General features: G+C 46.6%; 1 protein-coding gene across 4 annotated transcripts in view; it reads left to right on the forward strand.

Moving 5' to 3' along the window:
• Positions 1-22269, forward strand: part of UNC13D (unc-13 homolog D) — a 697875-nt gene that overhangs the window by 189815 nt on the left and 485791 nt on the right. For 2 of the 4 annotated variants that reach the window (XM_085616967.1, XM_085616968.1), the window contains exons 5-8: positions 14164-14223; positions 17844-17910; positions 18018-18106; positions 18440-18484. In XM_085616967.1, coding sequence (XP_085473093.1) covers positions 17902-17910; positions 18018-18106; positions 18440-18484 — 143 coding nt within the window. In that variant the 5' untranslated portion in view covers positions 14164-14223; positions 17844-17901. Of the gene's footprint in view, positions 1-14163; positions 14224-17843; positions 17911-18017; positions 18196-18439; positions 18485-22269 lie in introns of all 4 variants that reach the window. The other 2 variants (XM_085616965.1, XM_085616966.1) reach the window with 1 other exon arrangement.

Consider the following 22269-nt stretch of genomic DNA (forward strand, 5'->3'; position numbering starts at 1 on the left):
CAGACTTCACATGTGTTCGCAAAAGGAGTGTCTAGCATTTAAGTGGTCACAAGCAGAAGGCAATTTAGAGGAATATTAATATTGATAAATACGATGTCGATGGACACCATGATATTTGTATGTATAATAAAAAACTCTAATTTCCCTTGTTGAATTCACCCAATATTACCTCCTCCTCAACGCATAGTCAGAAATATGTGGTCAGGCAGGCCATGCAACCTAGAACTGAAGCAACTAATTAAAAGATCACAGGTGGGGGGATATGTAACCCATAGACAAATCTGCGAACAGGTAAACCCAGATGGATCCCAAAGATAGGCAGTAAGACCACAATGGTCTCAGGGGATTGGCCCCAATAAAACACATTTGGCCGGAGGGGCGCACGTTCCCCAGAACATCATAAAGTCAGATGCCACACTAAGGAAGACACAGCCAGTCAGAACACAGCATGCACATTATATGCAGTGATGACGCGCTCCTCATGCCGGACATCTGGACACGTACCCACTGGCCCGCATTGTGTCCGCATGAGGTCGAGGCCCACCTGCTCTTCTTGGATTTATGTCCCCATGACTAGGCATGAATTTCTGTCTCCAAAGGAATGTACAACTGTTTTATGACACCTCATGTAATTTATAAAATGACGACTGAAACCAATGTGCTTTGAGACCGCCTTCAGACACCGAGTCTGTTGCCTGTTCTGCCGGTTGCTGCGTTTAATTAAACCAGCTGTTCCCGTTTTGCCAAACGCCTGTTGTCTTTCATTTTGTCAAGGTAAATTCATATTTGAGCAAAAGGATCTAGTGTTTATTTTGCCCCGGGTCCATCAATCAGTGCAATGGTGGAGCACAGGCATCTCCTCAAAGGCAGACCATTTATGGACCCGTTACCACAGGTGACTGTCACCACAGATGCATCACTCACAGGATGGAGAATGCATATGGGGGAACATGACGATCCAGGGCTTGTGGGCCAGTCACCAACAAACGGTGCACATCAATTTGTTAGAATTCATGGTGATTCAGTTAGCTCTGAAAGCTTTCAGTAGACAGATTTCCCATAAGGTGGTCCTCCTAAAAAGAGACATGACTGCCATGTATTATATCTAGAAGCGAGGGGGGGGACACTCGATCCAATTGTCTCGCCTAGCACAGGACATCTGGCATTGGTCCATTCACTATCACGTCCACCTCCTGACAGAATATCTCCCTGGAGTGAACAATTTGGTGGCAGGCCAACTAAGTAGGTTGCAGCAACAAGTCCACGAGTGGGAACTTCACCCCTGGACTCTCCTCCACTATTTCTGTTACTGGGGGACGCTAGACATAGACCTGTTTGTCACAGTAGAAAACTTTCCCTCCATGTATCATCACCCACACTCCATGGGCAGTGCACTAAGGATGAATTGGTCCGGGATATTTGCTAGAGCTTTTCTGTCGCTCCCACTCATTCTATACCTTGTCAGGAAACTCGGACAGACATCTTTCAAGATGTTCCGGTAGCACCAACATGGGCATGCCAACCTCGGGACACAACACTTCTAGAGATGTCCCTAGTACATCACGAGAGGCTTCGCAACACCGTGGACCTTCTCACTTACAGTAATGGCAAGCTCAGACATCCCAATCAACTCAACCTCGCAATTTCACGACTGAAGCCCTAGAGTTTGGGTACTTGCAGTTATCTCCAGAGTATATAGACCTTTTTTTAGAGAAGCAAGAACACCCATCATTAGGGCCTATTATGCTGCTACATGGAAAGGTTTTGTCCATTACTGTCTAACTCAGCTCATAGACCCATGTGCCCCCACTGTACAACAGCTGGTATGCTATTTATTACACTTGCAAAACTCCCATTTAGCATACACTTCCATAAGACTGCATCTTGCTGCTATTGCAGTATCCTTGCAAAACAGAAAATGCCAGTCCCTTCTCCGTATACCAGTCATTACAACTTTTATGGATGGGTTAAAAAGATGAATTACTCCAAAGACACCATCGGTCCCGTCATGGAATTAAAATGTACTCACCAAGCTAATGTTAGCGCCTTTTGGGCCATTACATTCTTTTCCATTACAGTTTCTGTCATGGAAGGTTGCCTTCCTTGCCTTCCTTGTGGCTATCACTTCTCTTAGTAGGGTTAGTGAAATACATACTCTTACTATACAGGAACCTTACATTTGATAAAGTACAACTGAGGTAACACCCAAAATTGCTTCCCAAAGTCATTTCATCTTAATTGATCTGCCTGTCTTCTTTCCAAAGACAGAGACAGTTGCAGAGAGAGAACTTGATACACTTGATGTCAAAATAGTGTTAATGTATTATATTGACAGGACTGAACAATTTAGAAAAACACAACAGGTGTTTGTTGCTTTTACTAATCCTAGAAAAGGAAACACAATTTCCAAAGCGGGTATTACCAAATGGATAGTGAAATGCAAACGAATATGCTACATTAAAGCCGAGAGAACATTACAAAGAGTTCCACCGGGACATTCTACTAGGAAGAAAGATGCTTCTATGGCCTTTTAAGGCAACATTTACAAGGCAGCTAAATGGACAAATCCACACACATTTTACTTAACATTATTGAGTGGATATCCAAGCAAGAGAACAAGCTCTGACAAAAAGTCATAAAAACATTATTCCAGACATCTGCATTATCAGATGGCTACAGCCTCAACGAGAGGCAAACTGCTTTACAGTCTATGTATAGCATATGTATCTGCAGCAAACACATGCTACGAATGTAATCTGTTACTTACCCAATAAGCATCTATTCGTAGCACGTAGTGCTGCAGATTCACATGCACTCTCCTGCCTCCCCAGCAGGCATTCTTTGGTGACCTGTTTCTTGTAGATAATACAGTGCATATAATTAGGTATATATATTTTATGCTTATACATATATTGCAAAAGACACACAATTGATGGACGGAATGCAGAACAAATCAAAACATTCACCCCCATCATTCTTTTGCTCACCATGCCACCCCAGTTTAGACCTGTCCATATGCAAATCAGTCTTGACCCTGTGTCTCATGGGAACAGTCCAGCCCGAACTGCCAAGCCAGGTCCTACCTGGACCGGAAACCAGCATCCTAGGACCAGTTTTGGGGTTTCACCCCTCTTCAGCCAGGATAGCTTGATTCGAGTGGCACAGTGAGCCCAGGACCCACGTCTGGGCATACATGGCGCACTTAGGGCGAGAAAGCAAAAGACACACAATTGATTGACGGAATGCAGAACAAATCAAAACATTCACCCCCAGTCAAGAGATCTGGGTTAAATCCCTCATTCTTTTGCTCACCATGCCACCCCAGTTTATGCATATATTTTTTTTTTTTTTTTTTTTTTTTTTTTTATATTTTCAATCTTAAATTTTAATACTAAAGCCAAGCAAGTAATGTACAGTTACACGCATCAGAGTATTTGGTCGCTAAGTTGTATAGTGTTTGTCCACTGTCCAAAAACATGCTATATCTGATGGCATCAACCAAGCTTCTGCTCATAATAATTTTTCGTTGTCTTTTGACCATGCAAAAATCTACTGAACAAAAAAGGTGTTATGAATGAAAGCTATGCACTTTTTTTTTTTTTTTTTTTTTTTTTAATAACAACCTTTATTTATATCAGTCTGGAACACAGCTATTCAGCCGACATCCCGGAGGTTCGGCAGCCAAGTAAGGACAACACATGGAAGTGTCCATAGCTCTGGTGCAGGAAAAGACAAAGGTTCCTTTTTTTAGAACAACCTAAAATAAATAACACAAGCAAGGCAGTGTACCCAATAAACACGTGCAAGTTCCCAGTGGGAGCGCAGCCCCATTCTCAAACACAGAACAAAACCACCGATCGGGCGGATGAGGGAGAAGCAGAGGCACTAGCAATCTAACGTAATATCCTCCTAGTAATCCCAAATTGGAAATAAGGCTAGGGGGAAAGGTGCTCCTCCAACGGTTCAGTGGCCGGGGGCAGACATATATCCCCCCCTATACTGGTTCCATCGCCCCCATATCTTATGCCATTTCTTAGGCCGCCCCCGGGCACAGTACGCCGTCTTCTCCCTAAACATGCTCCAGTCCATATTTTCCATCCATGCTTCCACAGCGGGAGGTCTCTGAGAGCCCCACAGTCGCGCAATATCACGCTTCGCCACCATATTTCCCAGGGTCACCCATTGAGTCTGCGCAGCATCATAGTCAGTAGGACCCCAGACATTCAAAAGACAGCGCCGTGCCTCTGGCAACAGTGCAAAGCCCGTGACCTCCTGCATAACTACATGAATTCGCTTCCAGAACTCCGCAATCACACCACATTCCCATATGATATGTAAGAAGGTGCCCACCATCCCGCAGCCCCTCTTACACAAACCATCCTCGGAGAAACCCATATGAATCAGTCGGGGGCCCGTGACATAGACTCTATGAAGTATCTTAAGCTGCACTAGCCTTAGCCGTGCCGGGATCGCGACCTCCTTAGGAGAGGAAATGGCATACTGCCAGTCCTCATCATCCAGTTCAAGACCGTCCCTAGTCCACTGATCACGCACCCCGAGGAGGAGGTCGGTCCGGACGTTAACAAGCTTCTTATAGATTAAGGAGATTGTACTCTCCGGCATATGGCCATCCAGAATCCGATCCTCCAAAGGAGAGGACTCGGGCACAGCCTCCGCCCTCGACGAGGACGGACCGCAGAGCGTGGCGCACCTGTGCGTACCGGAAATATTCCGTAGCCTCCAGATCGTACTCCGTCCGTAGCTCATCAAACGATTTCACTCGTCCCTTAACAAGAAGATCTCCCACTCTGGAAATCCCAATCGGGTCCCATTTCTCAAACCCCTTCGTGTGCCAAAGTTTCCCCAACACATCGGAATCAAACAACGGAGTGGCGCGGGTAAGCCTATCCTTCCAACCCAACGAGTTCGTAACAGCCTTCCACACGTGTACCGCTGTCTTGGTCGGTCCCGTGAGGGACCCATCCATCGACCTGGAGTAGAGTGCTCTAAAATAATTACCCCCGCGCAGCAACGATCGGTCCATAGCAAAGCCGGGGCTCAGCGCCGGTCCGTAGACGCCGTGGTTGATAGCACTTAACTGGGTGGCCCAGTAGTATCGCCTGATGTCAGGAAGCGCGATACCCCCATCGTACCACGGAAGGGTCAGTTTTGCGATAGCTATACGCGGTCGGCCCTCCCACAGCAGCGAGCGCTGGAGGCTCTCAACCTCCCGAAAATAGCTGGCCGGGACCAGCTCCAGAGTATTCTGCAGGGCATAAAGAAAGCGGGGAAGAGCCATCATTTTGAACAGCGCGGCCCGGCCCAGGAGGGAAAGCGGCAGCCGCCGCCAACCCGCCACATCCCGCCGCAAGCGCGTCAATGGAGGGAGCAGGTTTCTCTCATACCGAACAATCGGATCGGCGGAGATATAGATCCCTAGATACAAAAAGCCATCCCGGGCGATCTGGATCGAACAATTCCGCGGGAGAACAGGGACGTCTCCATACAGGGCATACAGGTACGACTTACCCCAGTTAATGGTGAGACCCGAGTTCCTACCAAAAGAGGCCAAAACGTCACAGACTACTATGAGAGACTTCCTAGGGGAGGTGAGGTATAGCAAAATGTCGTCGGCATAAAGAGGGATGCGGTCCTCATGATCTGGTGACCATCGGATCCCCCTTATGTCCGGGTGCCATCTTATCCATGCCGCCAGCGGTTCAAGGGCAAGAGCAAACAACGGCGACAGGGGGCAACCCTGCCTGGTGCCCCTCCCCAGCTCGAACGGACAGGACGCCCTACCATTGACCGCGACTTTGGCCAAGGGTCCTTCATATAGTAATCTCACCCAGCCAACAAAGCCAGGCCCAAAGCCGAATTTTGCAAGTGCCGCCCACAGATATGCCCACTCTACCGTGTCAAAGGCCATCGTGGCGTCGAGTGCAGCCACAACGGTCGACTCCTGCAGCGTCCCCGTCCGCGCGAGCACGCCGTGGATGCGCCTAAGGTTCAACGCAGTGTTACGATGCGGGATGAAACCGGATTGGTCCGGGTGAATCAGGTCCCCAATCACCCTAATCAAGCGGTTGGCCAGTATTTTAGCAAGGATTTTCGGCTCGGCATTAAGGAGCGAAATCGGCCTATAGGAGCTGCATTTATTTCTGGGCTTGCCGTCTTTGTGTATGACCACAATTGTCGCCAGACGTTGGTCAAAGGGAAGGCATCCCATTTCTCGCGCCTCCACAAACATAGCTCGCAGATGCGGAGCAATCTTGTCCGGACGGAGTTTATAGAACTCAATTGGCAGACCGTTCGGGCCCGAGGCCTTGCCCGGGCGCAGTGAACGGATAGCACCCGCGACTTCGTCAGCTGTGATGTCACCATCCAAATCGTCCCTGTCTATATCAGAGAGGCAAGGCAGAGCCAGATCGCGCAGAAGCTCACACGAGTCCTCAACCGGCCTGTCCGATACCGAGGTGTAGACCGTACGGAAATAATCCGCGAAGCACTGAACTATGCCATCCGGCTCAGTAACACTAACGCCACCCTCTGTAACAAGTTCTGGCACAACACGATTAACCCGCTCTCTTTTATCCAGCCACGCTATTAATTTCCCGGCCTTGTCCCCAACATCGTACAGTCGCCCCTGCTGCTCCCTACTCAGGGCTTTGGCCGCGTCCGTCACCAGGGCCTTATACTCCGACTGCTTAAGGCTCAATTTGTGCAGCGTTGTTGCCAGAACTTCCCCCTCCAAGGCCACCTCTAGAGCCGCTATCTCCGCCTCGAGCAGTACGACCTCCGCATCCCTCCGACGCTTGGCCGCCGTTATCAAGGAAAGGGCCTCTTCCCTCAGCACAGTTTTGAACGCTTCCCACAAGGACACCGCAGACGCGACCGAGCCTAGGTTTTCCTGGAAGTAGCGATCGACCGCCTTCAATACAGCGCTACGAGTCCTAGGGTCACGGAGATACCAGGGGTTAATCGGGGCCACCCTACCCCCCATCTCTCGACCAACATCCATACAGATCCACACCGGCGAATGGTCCGAAATACCCCTAGCCATGTGCCTAGCCTCAGACACAAAGGAGGCGTGTGCAGCCAAAGTAAGTACATAATCAATTCTGGAGAGACTGCCGTGCGCCCCTGAGTGAAAGGTGTATTGTCGCTGAGTGGGATGCAGCAGTCTCCAACAGTCAACCAGACCAAGGGTATCCACGAAATCCGTAAGCCATTTCTGCGCCCCCCCAGTGCACCTAGGTGGGTGTCTATCAAGCAGTCCGGAGCCAACCGCTTTAAAATCTCCACCCACCACCAACATCCCTTCTGGAAGATCCAGCAGAGCCCTCCCCAGGTCCTCAAACGTGGAGGGCTGCAGCCCAGGAGGGACATACACAGAGACCAGGACCAGCGTCCTGCCCTCCCACCTCCCCGCCACAGCCGCAAATCGCCCCCTTTCATCAACAGTGGTGGAATCAACCTCAAACGGCAGTGAGGCCCTGACAAGTATTCCAGCCCCTCTGGAGCCCGAGGAGAACCCCGAGTGCGCGACAAATTTATAGCCCTTCCTGTTGAGCGCGTAGCACATGTTGCCTATCAAGTGCGTCTCTTGCAGTAGAACTATATCAGGGGAACATCGCTTCAAGAATTGCAGAACGATCCCTCGCTTAATGCGATCCCCTAAGCCATTAACATTCCAACTGAGTACCTTTAAGCCCCTACCCCCCATCCCGAAATGTAAGGAGACCACCACCCCCCCCCCGAAGAACCGCACTTGAGCTACAGAAGCTTGCATCACTACGCCTTGCAAAACAAAAACCAACAACAACCATCCCAACAGTCCCAGTCCACCCCCCACCCTGCACCCCTGCGTAAGCTTGAAAAGCCCCCCCAACTTGCAGTGTGCCTGTCGCCCTATTCTAAGACTAATCTACAAAAAGAAACCCAGAGGAGGAGAAAGCTCCCTTCATACCCCCGCCACCCCCCGGGTTACTACACTCCCGGAGAAACCAAAAACTGCGAGTCACTGTCCAGGGCAAAGTCAAAATAATCTCGCACCAGAGTCCTCATTCCTGATCCACACCACCACCTTCTGCTCCACCAGCATGCTCCCCGCCGGCCCGTCGCTGGGGCAGTGTGTCCAGCCATTCTCCAGCCATGTCCGGTGAATCGAAAAAGAAAGTCCGCTCTTCATACACCACGCGCAGTCTGGCCGGGAAGAGCATGGCGTACTTCAATTCCATCTCTCTAAGCCTTCTCTTAACCGCCAGGAAGCTCTGCCTCTGCTTCTGCACCGCCTGAGTAAAGTCGGGGTAAAAGTTCACAGTGGTGTTCTGGAAGGCTGTCGGGCCGGACACTCTTGATGCTTGTAGAATGGCGTCCCGGTCCCTGAAATTAAAGATCCTTGCGACAATCGGTCTTGGAGGGGCCCCCACCTTGGGCCTCCCACCAGGGACTCTGTGGGCCCGTTCAACAGTAAAGAACTTACTGAGGCCTTTGGGCGCCAGATGGTTAACCACCAAGTCCTCCACGAACAGGTCCACAGACTGTTCCTCCGAGTTTTCCGGGACCCCAATAATGCGCACGTTATTGCGCCGTGCCCGGCCTTCAAAGTCCTCCAACCGTCGGGCAAAGAGGTCGTTCGCGGACCTCAAATTGCGGACTTCCAGCTGCAGGTCGGAGACATCACCCAGGAGGCCAGAAGTTTTAAGGTCCAGGGATTGAACCCGTTCATTGGTTTTCCCCAGGTCTGCCCGAATCAAGTTAACGTCGATCGAGATGGTGTCCACTTTGTGTGCCAAAGTCTCGAATTGCCGCCCGATAGAGGCCTGCATTCCCTCGATGGCACCCATAACGTCCTGGAGGGTTGGTTCCGTAGCGGGGGGTAGACCGTCCTTCAGGGCTTCCAGTGGCCGACCCGAGCCGCCCGGCGACTCCTTCTGATGGGCATAACGGTCCATGTTGTTGGTTTGGGTGTACCCTCCCCGCCTGGTGCTCTTGGGCTTCTGTTTTTCGGCTTCCGATTTGGTTGACATCATGATCTGCAGCCGAGAGCAATACCCTTGCCCATCCAGAGAAGACAGTGCGACAAATGGCCGGCGCGGCGCACTCCCAAGCCAGGGCGCGATGAAATCAGGAAAGTGAAAGTGATGACACCGTCCTTCCGATGGCTCGCCCCACACTCAGCCGCTGTTGTTCAATTAGTGTTCGGGCACCGTGCCAGCGCAAGCCCCGGGCATCTTCCGGGGAGCAGGCCGCGACCTTCCTTGTGGCACAACTTCGGCGTCCGGTGGGCGATTTCAGTCCGGACAGCGACAATCACCTCAGCAACGGTTCGCCTTCAATATTCCGGGTGTGAAAGACAGGATTCGTCACAGGATATTTGCCGGAGGGAGCGCGGGTCTCAGGAGCTCCGGGCTCACGCGGCCATCTTGGTCACGCGCTAGGCTCCTCCAGCTAGTTTATGCATATATTGCTTCATCTTTCACACATCTTCACTAGCTCTATCCTCATTTGCCACAAAGGTTGGAGTAAATACTCAATCTAACGATGGTGTCTTTGATCATGCGTATTTACTGAGGAGCCTTAATGCCACGTCAGCGACAAAAGACTTGTCTAAATAAACAAGTTGTAGAGTCTGAGCAACACTAGATGGCAGGGGGGGGTGCACAGCATGTAAATCTGCAGCACTACATGCTACAAATAGATCCTTCCTGGTAACATAATATATGGGGAAAAAAGGGGGATTACAAAAGCAAATGTCCCCAAGCATTTTCCATAGACTTCTTTAGACAGCGCTACTGCAAAAATTGCTGAATGGAATTACTTTGGACCATCTCACTCCCGTGGGAGTCGGACCCCATCCCACTAGGCCGGGTATTTTTAATTCAGGAAGAGGGCACACTACTCTCCTCCCCTAGGCAATGGTGTCCCTGGGGACCCCTTCCCCTGAGGCTACATTCATCAAAATGGGGAAGGGGGCCACGCAGCCCCTCCTCCCCGAGCCTGTAAAGGCCCCAGTTACCCCATCCCTCCTGGACGATTTTTCTTAATAAAATGGGAGAGGTGGCCACGTGGTCCACTTCCCGAGCCTGTGAAGGCCCCGGGGACACCATTCCCTGTGGCAGATTGTGCAAAAAAAAGGGGAGAGGCACGCAACCCTCCTCTCATCAAGCCTTAAAGGCCCTTGAGACCCCATCACCCAGGGCCATTTCACTTACTGTGACCAGCAGAGCCCACCCCAGGACAGCGTAGTTACCCTGCCTGCACTAGCGCAGGCAAGGAAACGTGTTTGCTCACTTCTGGTGGGAGCATTTTTTTATATCCCGCCAAACGGGAGCACACATGTAAGTCTGCTCCTAGAAGGCTGAAGGTTTAAATATGCTGCGGGGGCCCTGGGTCTCCCCGCAGCCCCCAACATATGGTATGTTGGTGCTCCATGTCCGAGATGGCCTAGGGAAGAGTGCCGCACTTCCCCCTCCCCTTTTAAATTAGATATACCCTGGGGCACGGGGTCCCCAAGGCCTATTTAAACGCGAGGGGGCGGGGGGGCGTGTGTCCCTCTTCCCCTTTTAAGTACATTGGGCCAAGAGTGATGGGATCCCTGAGGTTCGAGAAGGCTCAAGGAAGGGGCCGCATGGCCCCCTTCCCTTCCTCTCATTTTAGATTACATGCAGCCATGGGTGATGGGGTCCTTGGCCTAATGATGTTCTGGCCCTCCTTCCCTTTTTGACTCCATTTGGCCACTGGGGATTGGGTCCCGGGGATTGAGAAGGCTCCAGGAAGGAGGGCATACGCCCCCTTTAAATTACATACAGTCCAGGGGGTTGGTGTACCCAGGGTCTAGTGGGGATCGAGGAGGGGAGCCGCACCCTTCACAGATACAGTTCCCTTCACCTAAGGGAGTTGTATCTATGATGGAATTAATGTTTCTTTATATTATATGAGCTATTTTGTACTTACTTTCAGACCTCTAATGCCAGACTCATTTATAAAGTAATGTGTACAAATGAAGCTTGGATGATGCCATCAGTGATGTCATCATTGATGTAATTTGAGATGTCATCAGTAATGTTATCTGTGATGTCATAGAACATGTCATGAGGGATGTAGTATATGAGGTCATAAGCAGTGCATGGCGGGCGTGCAAGTTATAGTTAGCTATGCTAACTATAACTGGTTAATTTCTGTGTTTTTTTTAAGTTCTAAACGTTAATGTTGTCACTGAGATATTAACCTAATAATGTCACTAACCTTTTTTGTTTTCAGTTAAAATATAAATATATATGATAGGCGGCCTTACTCCATACCCTGCTGTAGAATGAGTTTTTCAATTTTTTTGGGATACCAGTGATTTTTAGCAAAGATTTTTTCAGAAGCCTTGTGATTTTAGTGGACAGATGCCACAAGCTAGCATTCCACTCGGAAATGTGTTAAAGTTCCAATGCATTACACCTTGTGCCAATTTGATGGGAAGATCAATATCTTGGCCACAGTCAGATAAAGACATATCAAAGCGCGTGGTCAAGGCTGTGACTTTTATAAACAATTGCTGTTAGAGAGAAGTGCAAAAAAATGGAAAGAGTATGTTATCTTGATAAATCATAGCATTTTGAAGGCGTGTGTACTAATACATTTTAAAAAAATCTCTTCCGCCACATGACCAAGAAAGCTAGATTGGTCGCAAAAGTGTGTCATCTTTAAGATTGCGTTGTGGTTCTAAAAGGTTTGGGAAGCACTGCCTTCCACATATGGGATTTCTTCCCATTTAAACTTCAAGAACCCCCCCCCCCCCCCCCCCATAATTTGTGACCCTCGATCCGTAATGTACACATTAAAATCTATGATGAGTGGCCTTGTTTGTGCATTGACCTTGTAAGGATCGCCCACTTCAAACGAGGTTGTTTGTCTCCCCATGCCCGTCATCGTGGTGTTTGTCGCAATTGTTTGAAAAATACAGTTGGTACGTGGATATTTGCAGATGGGTATAAAAACCTGGGCAATACTTTCATCTTAATGAGCGTAACGTGGTCCTTAATAGAAAGTGGCAACTGAATCCAATGCTTAATACGAATTATAAGGGTCTTGAGTGCAGCACCAAAGTTGCATCTAACTAAGCAGCTCGGGGAGATCTTGTGTAACATAGATACCAAGATATTGTATACTGTCTGCGCTCCATTTCAAGGGATAGTCCGCTGGAATTGATTCAGTAATGTCCGTCAGTGGGAGTATCTTGGTCTTCTTCTAGTTACTCTATAAACAAACCTGAGTGACCACCAAAACAAATAACTTCCCAAATAATACTTGCAAAGCTTTCACTAGGATTCTGAAACGTAGCATATTGTCCAAATACAGAAACACCACCCACCAAGGGCCTACTTCCTATATAACGTCTGCATGCAGAGTGATACTCACAAAGGAAATAGGCAAGTGGTTCTGCCTCCAAAGTAAAAAGGAAATGCGATGAAGGGCAGCGTAGGTATTATCTCGGAATATAGACCATTGACTCTTATCCTAGTGCAAGGTGTGTTTACAATAAGGCAAACATTTAAAAAAAATTAGGGCTCCCATCTGCATACGCCGAAGAGTTTCCCTCATGAATGGCCATTCCAAAACATCAAACGCTTCTTCAGTATCCTAAAGTACTGTCGCAGCAGATAGCTGCATGTCCACCTAATGGAGAATGACCATCAGAGTGTGAAGACTAAAGGCAGTTGGTCTCTGCCTTGCAGTATGAAGCCTGATTGTTCTGGTAGGACCAGGAGCCTCATCAATGGTTGCAGGCACGGTGCCAGAATCTTTGCAAAGATTTTATTGTCACTATTTAATAATGATAGTGGTGTGTAAGAACAACGCTGTGTAGGATCTCTGCCTGGCTTATGGCTTCACTCATAGTTGGGGTAACCGTCCCCCAGTAATAGCTTCAATATGAACCTCAAGCAGCCTGGGGACGAGGACATCTATGTTTTCTTTATAGAATTCGATGTGATGCCGTCACCTCCAGGGTCTTTTCCAGTAGGCTCATGATTGCATTTGAACATCCTGCACAGTGAGTGGAAATTCGAGCAACTGTCTCATATCTCCCTCAATCGGTGCCAAAAGCAATATTGTTCAAATATGCACTAATGTCACACGTAGCGCATTGTATTTTGGAGGAATACAGACATTCGTAATATTGCCTAAGATATCTACAATGTCACCTGGCGTAGAGGTGTTAATGCCACTGTTCGTAGTTATACATGAAAATTGACTGCTGTAGGCTTGAATTAGATTTAAGCACCCATGCTAGTGTTCTGCCCGGTCTATCCCCTTCATTCAAAAGGTGAGCAAGTGTGTGCTTGCCCAAATAAACAGACTCCACATGTGTTGCTTCCTGGAACTCCTTTAGCTTATCTTGGAGTTTGAGATGTGTGGTGCTGCATTTACTAGTGGCGTACTCGCTTTCTAATGCTTTGAGCTACCCCTTCAAACGACTAGGCACTGTCTCATGTTTAATTCCTAAATTTTGTGTATACAATTAATACAATATTTTTCTGTACTATCTTTCCCTTGGTCAGGGTGCCAATGTTCTGTCTTTAGCCCACTTGTCTTTATAAGTCACTCTGTATCTCTCTGTGGCTTATGTCTCAACTGCTCCACCCTGACGATTTCCTCATCTTCATCCCTCCTGTCTCAGAGCTCACTGTTTCAAACTTAAACCAGCTATCTCTGTCCCATGCCCTCCCTTCCAGAAAGAACTCTTTTTCACTCTAGAGTCTGTCTCTATCCATCTGGTTCCACAACTCCCTTTGCCCCATACTAGAGTAGCCTCTCTCCTTTTCTCTCACAAAGTTCCCTTTGCTCTATACTGGAGAGACTGTATTTTCTCCATATCTCTGACACCAAATATCCCACTACTTCACACTGGGCTTGGTTGCTCCAATCCTTCTAACCAAGGGTTCCTCCTCCGTGCCTCTCAACCCAGAGCTTCCTCTGCCCTTGATTGAGGAGGATGTTGCTTTCACCTCTAAAGAACTCCAATTTCATCCTTTTCATCCGCTGATATCTGTCCAGATGTTTGTTACTTTAATAAGAAGGCCTCCTTCTATAAAGGATTCGTATTATAATGGGATTTATAATAAGATGTCAGTTCTGACTGTTTTCTTCTTATTCTTACTTCTACTGCAGGCTTTCAACGTGGATAGTGCCCAGCACAGGCTGATTCTGAACCGAGTGCGATTGCTGGAGGTAAAGCTGGCTGTTTCCTGTCTTATGCTCCTTTCAGGCCCATTTTCGCTTGTTATCCCTTCAGTCAGTAATGTTTTATAGTTCTGCCAGCACTACAATGTTTTCAAAAACACTACAGTGTTTTCAGAAACACATCAGACTGCTCTGAGCAACCAGACCCTAACACGTGGGCCCCTTGCGCATCATCATTTTGTTTAGTGTGTCATCATGAGAGCACATACTGGTATTGTAGTATGCGCACAACGTGACATTCACTCCTCCCCAATTTCCATCACCTTCCCCGCTGTGCCCAAGTACTCTCAGAATCAAAGCATGTTGTTCAAGGCGTAGCCTTTTTATCCAAATTAAACATCAAATCGGGTAATTCACCAGAAAACCGTACAAGAGTAACCGTATCCTACTTGGATATATTAAATTTAATCACTGCAGCACACTTTAGCGGCATCAACATGTCGAAGACAGTAAATAAATATGCAGGACATTACACTTGCACTTGAGCATGGCCGTACACTCTGGTGGCCTCAACTTGTCAAAGGCAGTAAGGAAATTAGTCACGACATTACACTTGAACTTGGTCGTACACTTGAACTTGACCATCTCGGCCCAGCATTGGCCGTACACTAGAACTTGGCCGACTCAGCCCACCAAGCACCACTGTGCTGCGCACATTGCGCCAGCGGGCCCCAACACGCTACAGCAAACAGTTGCACTACTTGAAATCCAGGGCACCGCATAGCGCACCAGCCTACCGGGATACCTGCACACAGGCAGCCTCCCCAAGGTTCTACTCAGCCCATACATTGCAGGTTATGGCAGTAGAGTCCAGGACCACCAGCAGGTCAGTCCCCCCCCTTTCCGCCTACCCTCTGGTCAGGTCACTGACCCTCCATTGTTGCGCCTCCCCATTTGTTGTAACTGTCAGCGCTCTGCCCAGTGCTCCAAGTGCTCCGCGGAGCCCTGCTCTTCTGCCGGTGGGTGGGTGGTCGACGACGCACCCCTGCATGTAGCCGGAGGTCCAAGGGGACAAGGAAGCCTCAACTCCTGGGGCGCATCCTTAAATATCCACCAGATCTTCCGGCGGCGCACCCCGATGACGTCATCGGACCGCTCTGTTCATCCAGCCCCTTTTTCAGCCCTGGTGCGGAGGAGTCTCAGTCCCATGGCACAACTAAGGGCGCCCCTTCCCTAGGCACGGGGGGTGCCTGTTCATTGATGAGCCATACACGAGTGGTGACATACATAAGAGTAGCCATTCATTTTGATAGTTCCTGTCACTTGTTGTGCTTTAGACCAAAAATTTACTAAGGCCACGGTCAGCCCCCTAGATTAAGACTTCATCATTAGCCATCAACATAGGCGTTTTGCACGTCTAGAGGTTGTTCAAATATGTAGATTAGATGAGACTGGTATTGGATTGCTCCGTGCTATACGTAGGGTTTCTCTTTTGGATTAAAACCAATTAGAGCAATAAAACACGACTGAAAGGAATATTTGATTTTCAGTAGAAACTGGGACATGCCAAATTTAGCTGGACTTTTACTGCTTTTACTCCAAGTACTTTTCTATGATTGATGCTTCCACTATGATCCACTCTGCCAATAATAAGCCTTTTGACCATCCACAAGGTCCCTGGACCCATTGGATTCCCTGGACCTCCTTCGACTCCGACTTGTGGCATAGCTCTTGTTATATGGCTTCAGTTCACTGTTCACTGCACAAGGCTAGATAGTGGCCAGTAGTTTCACAGCTGATCTTTGAGCAAGGTGTCCGTCTACGGCAAGAGGCACCACCATGATATTATATTCCTTCACAGAGAATGGGAGGGAGCTTTGTTTTTTGCAAGGTCGGTAATGAGAAGCCCTCTGAGTGGTTAAAGGTACTTTATTGACGTACAGCAGAAGACAGGTCCGCTACTACCTACCGGCATGCATTCCACCAGCTGCCACAGGCAAAACCCCCATATGGAACATAAGCCACGTAGTTCCAAATTCCATAGACCACAACCCAACATGCAGGGATCAAGATTGTGGCAACAGAGATCACAGTACAAACAATGCCTCGGACATCAATGTCCTCCCACAAAGCACTGTACGAAACTCTCTTGTTCTTATTTGTGCACCGTGATGGAAAGATAATCAGGTCTATTAGTCCTGCTGTACATCTTACAAAAGGACGAGGACCATATCTTGAACATATTCCGCAATTATGCATCGTCCCAGAAGGGGTCCTTGTGCTAGTTTTGCTGAAACTGCACTGCCAGTGCCAGGAGTGGATGTGTTAACTCAGAAAATCTGCAAGCTAGTATACGAACTGCAGACAGTGCAGCTGAGATACATGAAGAAGCAGCTGCTGCTCTGTGTTTCATGTAATGGGCTGCTGATAGCCGGGTTTGAGCAAAAACCAGTATATGACCTGCCCTGAGCCTGCATACCGAAGTAGAATGTTTTTATGATCAGCATCACCTACTTCAACTTTCATTCCTGTTCCCTCCTTGTCAAAATAAAGCAGATTATTTATGGTGCTGAAACAAGGCCTGATACTTGGCAAAATTACCTGTACAAACCACAGTGACCATGTTTAAAGAAAACCTATTGAGCTGTGCCTGTTCGTTCCCTGAAGGCAGAAAATTCATTCGAACAGTGATCGCTGCACAGAACCAAAGGTAAAGTGCCTTGGAGCACAATTCCCACACTTCTTTCAGAGAAACCAATGCCCACACACTTGTTAAAAAATCAGTGCTTAGCAGTCCTCCCACTGACTTTCAAATAAACAAATTCCTATAGGCATAACCCAAAGTAAACTTCATTGGTTGTGTGAACTGCACAGGCAAGTGACGGAAGGCTATGAAATTCATTTACTGCCTCAGCCTCTTCTTTGTACAGCAGCAGAGTTTTGCTGTAATTATCCTGTAGCTAATAGTATTAATATTATTTATTTGAGACTTCTCCTCTTTGAGCAGGAATAGGCCCAGATCAGATACTACTACCACATGTATCAGCCTAGTCCCTTCTTGGTATCTGGAGACAACGTAGAGGCCAGCATGACTCTGGCTTACCATAAAAGAGCACTGAGCACCCCCACAATATGTATTCCATGTCCTAACTAGAAAAACATTCATGTACCCTTTACCATTTGTGTGAAGGCTAGAGCAGCGAAGAAGGTGTGTTGAATGTCCACCATTAACATACATGAAAATTTAATGAAATGACAGAGATAAGGTAGGAAGGAAGATTTGATATTGGAATGAATGAATGAGTCAGCCAAAGATGGAAATAAAAGTCAAATTACACCAAAAAAAACACCATCCCTGTGGTTTTTGACACAGCAAAGTATAAACACTGCTCACCACTGATTTTTACATTTTTTAGAACACTGAAAAACACAGAACCCGCTCATCACCAGAAATACAACAAATAGGATCTGAAAATAGGAAGGCCCATGTATATGTTTACATATCCTCTTCTTGGGTTACATTACAGTGGAAAACCATTTATTCATTATCCCTTGTTTCCACTTCCAGTACCACTACCGCTCTCTCACTTCAAAATATTTTCTCATGTGCAGTGCATCCGGGACATGACAGTGATTTGTTTTTTCTCATCATTTGCTTTCCCCTCTAGCCCCCCATACTTTGCTTAAAGGTTATGGTGAAGGAAGCGAAAGGAATTCTGGGAAAAGATGCTAGCGGTAAGTAGTCTAAAGCGTTAGTCCTCCATATTGCATAACCTGTTTCCCCTTGGACTGCAACAGTCATTTTTATGGATGTGTTCTAATTTTTTACTTTTGTTGCTCAGGTTACAGTGATCCCTACTGCTTGCTGGGAATTGACTGCAAGGCAGAGAGCCAGGAGAACTCCTCCAACAAGAAAAAGCCGAAAGGCGTGGTGAGAAACACCATCCCAGAAGAGCAGACTCATCGCACCCATGTCAGAACCCAGACCCTCAACCCTGTCTGGAATGAAACATTCTTTGTGTATGTGAGCAGTGATTGTCCCCAAGTACTTTACCTCTCCTCTCCCAGCTGTGTAAAAGATTGTAACATTCTCACAGCCCTCAGCTAGATTTGTTCATATCAGTTACTTGCACCCATCCCTCCATATCCATTATGCTGTTACACCATTTCCTTCCTTCCCAGTTGTGGTCAAGATTGTTGCCAGTCCTCTGAATTAACAATTTACATCATAGTCTTATTGGTCATTTGTATCCATGTTTTTCAGGGAGTTTGATGATATTGCCAATGCACGGTTCCAGATGGACATGTGGTGAGTACAGCCTGCCTAAGGTGCCTCCCTCCTTTATTGAGGTCCATCCAAAACAGATTCCCATAAAACATCTTTGTTCAGAGAGGACTGATCTGTGCCATTGAACATTGCACCTGAGCATGAGAAGACCTTTTCCTCAAAAGATGAAAAATGATTGGCTTCGCCTAATTGGCAGATTCCTGGACACCCACCCAAGCCGGCCATGAATCCTGTATTCCTTTGACAGTTATTAGTAGCACTGTGTCTCAGTTCTATATTTGTTATAGGTCCCTGCTCTTCTTGAACAGCATTGTGAGCAATCTCAAGCAGTTTTCTCATAAAGTGCTGTACAGTCTTTGACAGCATGTACTTGCCATCACAAAGCACTGTGAGCCATTTAGCCTAGGAAAGCTAAGTTGACTGAACATTTCATTTTGAACTCAGTGGGCTCTCACTGAAGAAGAACAAAATGGATTAGTTGGTTGAAGGAAGGCAGGAGTAATAATACATGCTCTCTTCTCACTGTCTCATAATACATACATACATACTAAATGCCTTAATTGTGAAACAAAATTAAACCGTATATATGCTCTTCTCCTTGTAAAGTCTAAGAACTGAAGGCCATCTGGAATATAAAATGTTTCTCGGATATGAATTTACCTTAACTAAATGAAAAGACAAGAGGTGTTTGGCAAAACAGGAACAAGTTGGTTTAATTAAACCCTGCCGCTAGGAGAGCCTGGACATAATGCTCCTGCTCAAAATCTCTCGGTGTACAACATTTTGACCGCTGTTATATACAGTTCATGAGGTACAATAAAACAATTTTCCACATTTCAAAATGCATCTCAGTTGTAAATCAACTAGCGAACCTCATCTGATAGGGAGACAGGCGGCTGGCGACCTTTGGGAGAGCTAATGGGGGCCAGTGTGTATGTGTCCAGATGTCCGGCGTGAGGAGCAGGTGAGAACTACTTGTGGTGTGCTTGTTGTGTCCTGATCTGCTGAGCGTACCTATCTACATGTGGTATCTAGCTTTGTGGGATGTCTGGGGAACATGAGCCTTTGGCCTTACGGGTTTTATTGGGGCCTATTATCTCGGACTTGCTTGTGGTGCAACTATCGATCTGTGGAATCGATCAGGGTTTTCCCTGGGTGCTGTTTGTCCTTGGTTTATGCGGGACCCCACCTGTGACCTGTTACTCAATAGGCATGGGGAAAATTAATGGTATACTTGAAGTATTAATTCAGCTTCATATGTTTTTTTACCATCTCTCCCTGGGGAACATATGTTTTTAGTGAACTCTCTGAAGGGTTGTCTAAGCCTCCTTGTCGGGTGTACAGCTTTTTCCTTCAACTAAACCCAGACACCTATTGGAGGAGTTTTTGCATGTTGTCATATAATGCTGTCTCATTTGCCATGCTTGATGCAGTGATTATTAATGTGCAGTGTGGTAATTTCAGAGCTATTCTCGTGAATAAGCGTGCTTTTCCTAAAAAAGTAAATTATCTCCTGAATCGCCTCCGTGCATAAGGGATGCCATTTAAAAAAACGATGACTGAGACTAACCTGCTTGCAAGAATAACAATTGCTTGGTAGGAGCGGCTGTCACATTTCATCCGAACTATTGTGGTTTCTAGATGCAATCAACTAAAGCCTTCCACAGTCAGAAATAAAGTTTCACTCTGACCATCAGTGTCAAAATGGTATTTGTGATCCAGGAAACGTGGGTTTGGTGTACATAAAAATATGCTTTTGTTGCGCCGTTACATTCACATTTTTTGTCAATAAAGGGTGAGTAACTGTCTCCCACTCTTGTTTTACCGGTATGTGTACAAAGTGTGAAGAGAATACTCCTCAGTTTTTGAATGCGTGGACAAGTTCAAGTTCTTTTCACTGAACACATTCTATACTCCAGCCAGCCCCCTCTGCAGATTAACAAATTAGTAAATGATTTATGATGGTTGCCATTTTTTTTCTTTAAATGTAGTCAGGGCAATATGTTAACAGAATCCAGTATCCTTTCGGAGACAACTTTATATCCTGCTTTTGTCCTTGCACCAGTCTTTGGTTTAAACTCTGTTAGAAGTTTGTCATGCAGTCATGTTTGGTTGTTATAATGTTGTACTTGAACAGAAGAAGGGTGTGTGGCTTTTGTGTGGGTTCTACAATATGTTATCTCTTTTTCCAGCACATTACTAATTATCTAAGTGTCGGTGATAGACTCTGGAAACAATGCAGCCTTTTGAGCAGTGTTTCAGAAACTGATTGTTGGGGCAGCTTCTTTATTACCCTCAACCTCTAAGCTTCCCCTGTAAAAGGTGACACTGGCTTCATGAAATATGGGGCTGGAATTGCACACTTGTTCAGGGCTGCTTTTGTTTCCCAGGCCGGCCCTTGATCTGCTGGGAACGTAGAATGTGATTAGCTGTGCCCCAGAGAAGAAAGAATGGGGGTGCTTGGGAGTATTTGACTTCCAATAAGGCTGAACTGAATGGCCTCGTAAATCCCCAAGTTTGGACAGATTTATCTACCCTGTCCTGGAAAGTGAGAGTTTTCAGTAATTTAGCTAAATCTAGAAATGCTGTGAATCCACAGCAGGTCCACTTGGCACGTTCTAAAAAAAGGCCAACCTACTCTGAGAACTTAGAACATAGTAATGGTCAAGCTTGGTCTGCTATTGATATTTCACTTCACGTTCAGCTAAAGCAAGGTAAGTGTTTTTTCTGGTCCATAATGAGGTAGAATTTAGAGAACTCTGTTGGAGAATTGCCGGGGCAGGATTTCATCTTCAACATTTATACTCCAAATATCAATACCACTCATTCTTATGAAGATGTTCTTTGTTGCTGCCAAATTCTAAGCGATGAATAGCATTAACATGAAAACTAATATATACCTGGAGCATGACTGTTCTTATATTGACACCAGAGCTCTTTGTAAGTCAGCTAAATCGGTCCATTAAGTTAATGCACTTTTGGGACCTTGTGGATATTTGTTTTCTGCTGCACAGAGAGGAGATAAAGTGAATTTATTATTGTTAAGTGCAGGAGTCCTCCTTTCAAACTAGCCTATTTTTATTATTACAACAAGACTGTCAAACTGAGTAGCTGAGGTATCACACCAGTTCTCTGTATTTGCATTACTTTTCCTATGTGCATTCTAAGCGCTCAACACTGGAGATCTGCCCCACACAAAATTGTTAGGAAACTAGTGTTCTTCGAGAGAAGCACTGGTTCAGTGTCCACAGTAGCCACAATAATGGGACTATATATGGTGCTTGTTAAAGGGTTGTCCAAAAAATCCAAAACAGTTGCCCTCCAGAATCAGAGAAGAGAGCTTGATTTGATAATATTGCAAGCAAGGTAAGGAATTGGGGTCATGGTACAAATTTGCTAAAATGTGGTAAGTCCTCAATTAAATTACGGAGTAGTTAGCGAAACAACTTTCAAAAGGGAGGCTCAGTTCTTTTGCCATTCAATTTAGGTCTGCATATATAGCAGGTAGACACAGTGGCCCTATATACTAAGGAGGTGGAAATTCCTAACAGTAACAAGTGTTCATATAGTAAAGTTATCAATTATTGTTTTACTGCAACCTTTATTCTTCTTTCCTGAGTTCTTGCTTATGATTTCATAAAGGGGAGTTCTTAATTATAGCACTGACAGACTGGGAATTCACTAAAGAGTTTTTGGTTAAAAGTTGCAGGTTCAGAGGCCTTAAAGCTATAATGTATATTGAGTATTCAAACCTATTAGTACCTCAATTGCTGTAGGCATGTAAAGAGTAGTTGGTTCTAGGTAAG

The sequence above is a fragment of the Triturus cristatus genome, chromosome 7 (genome assembly GCF_964204655.1).
Source record: "Triturus cristatus chromosome 7, aTriCri1.1, whole genome shotgun sequence".
In the NCBI taxonomy this organism is placed as follows: domain Eukaryota; kingdom Metazoa; phylum Chordata; class Amphibia; order Caudata; family Salamandridae; genus Triturus; species Triturus cristatus.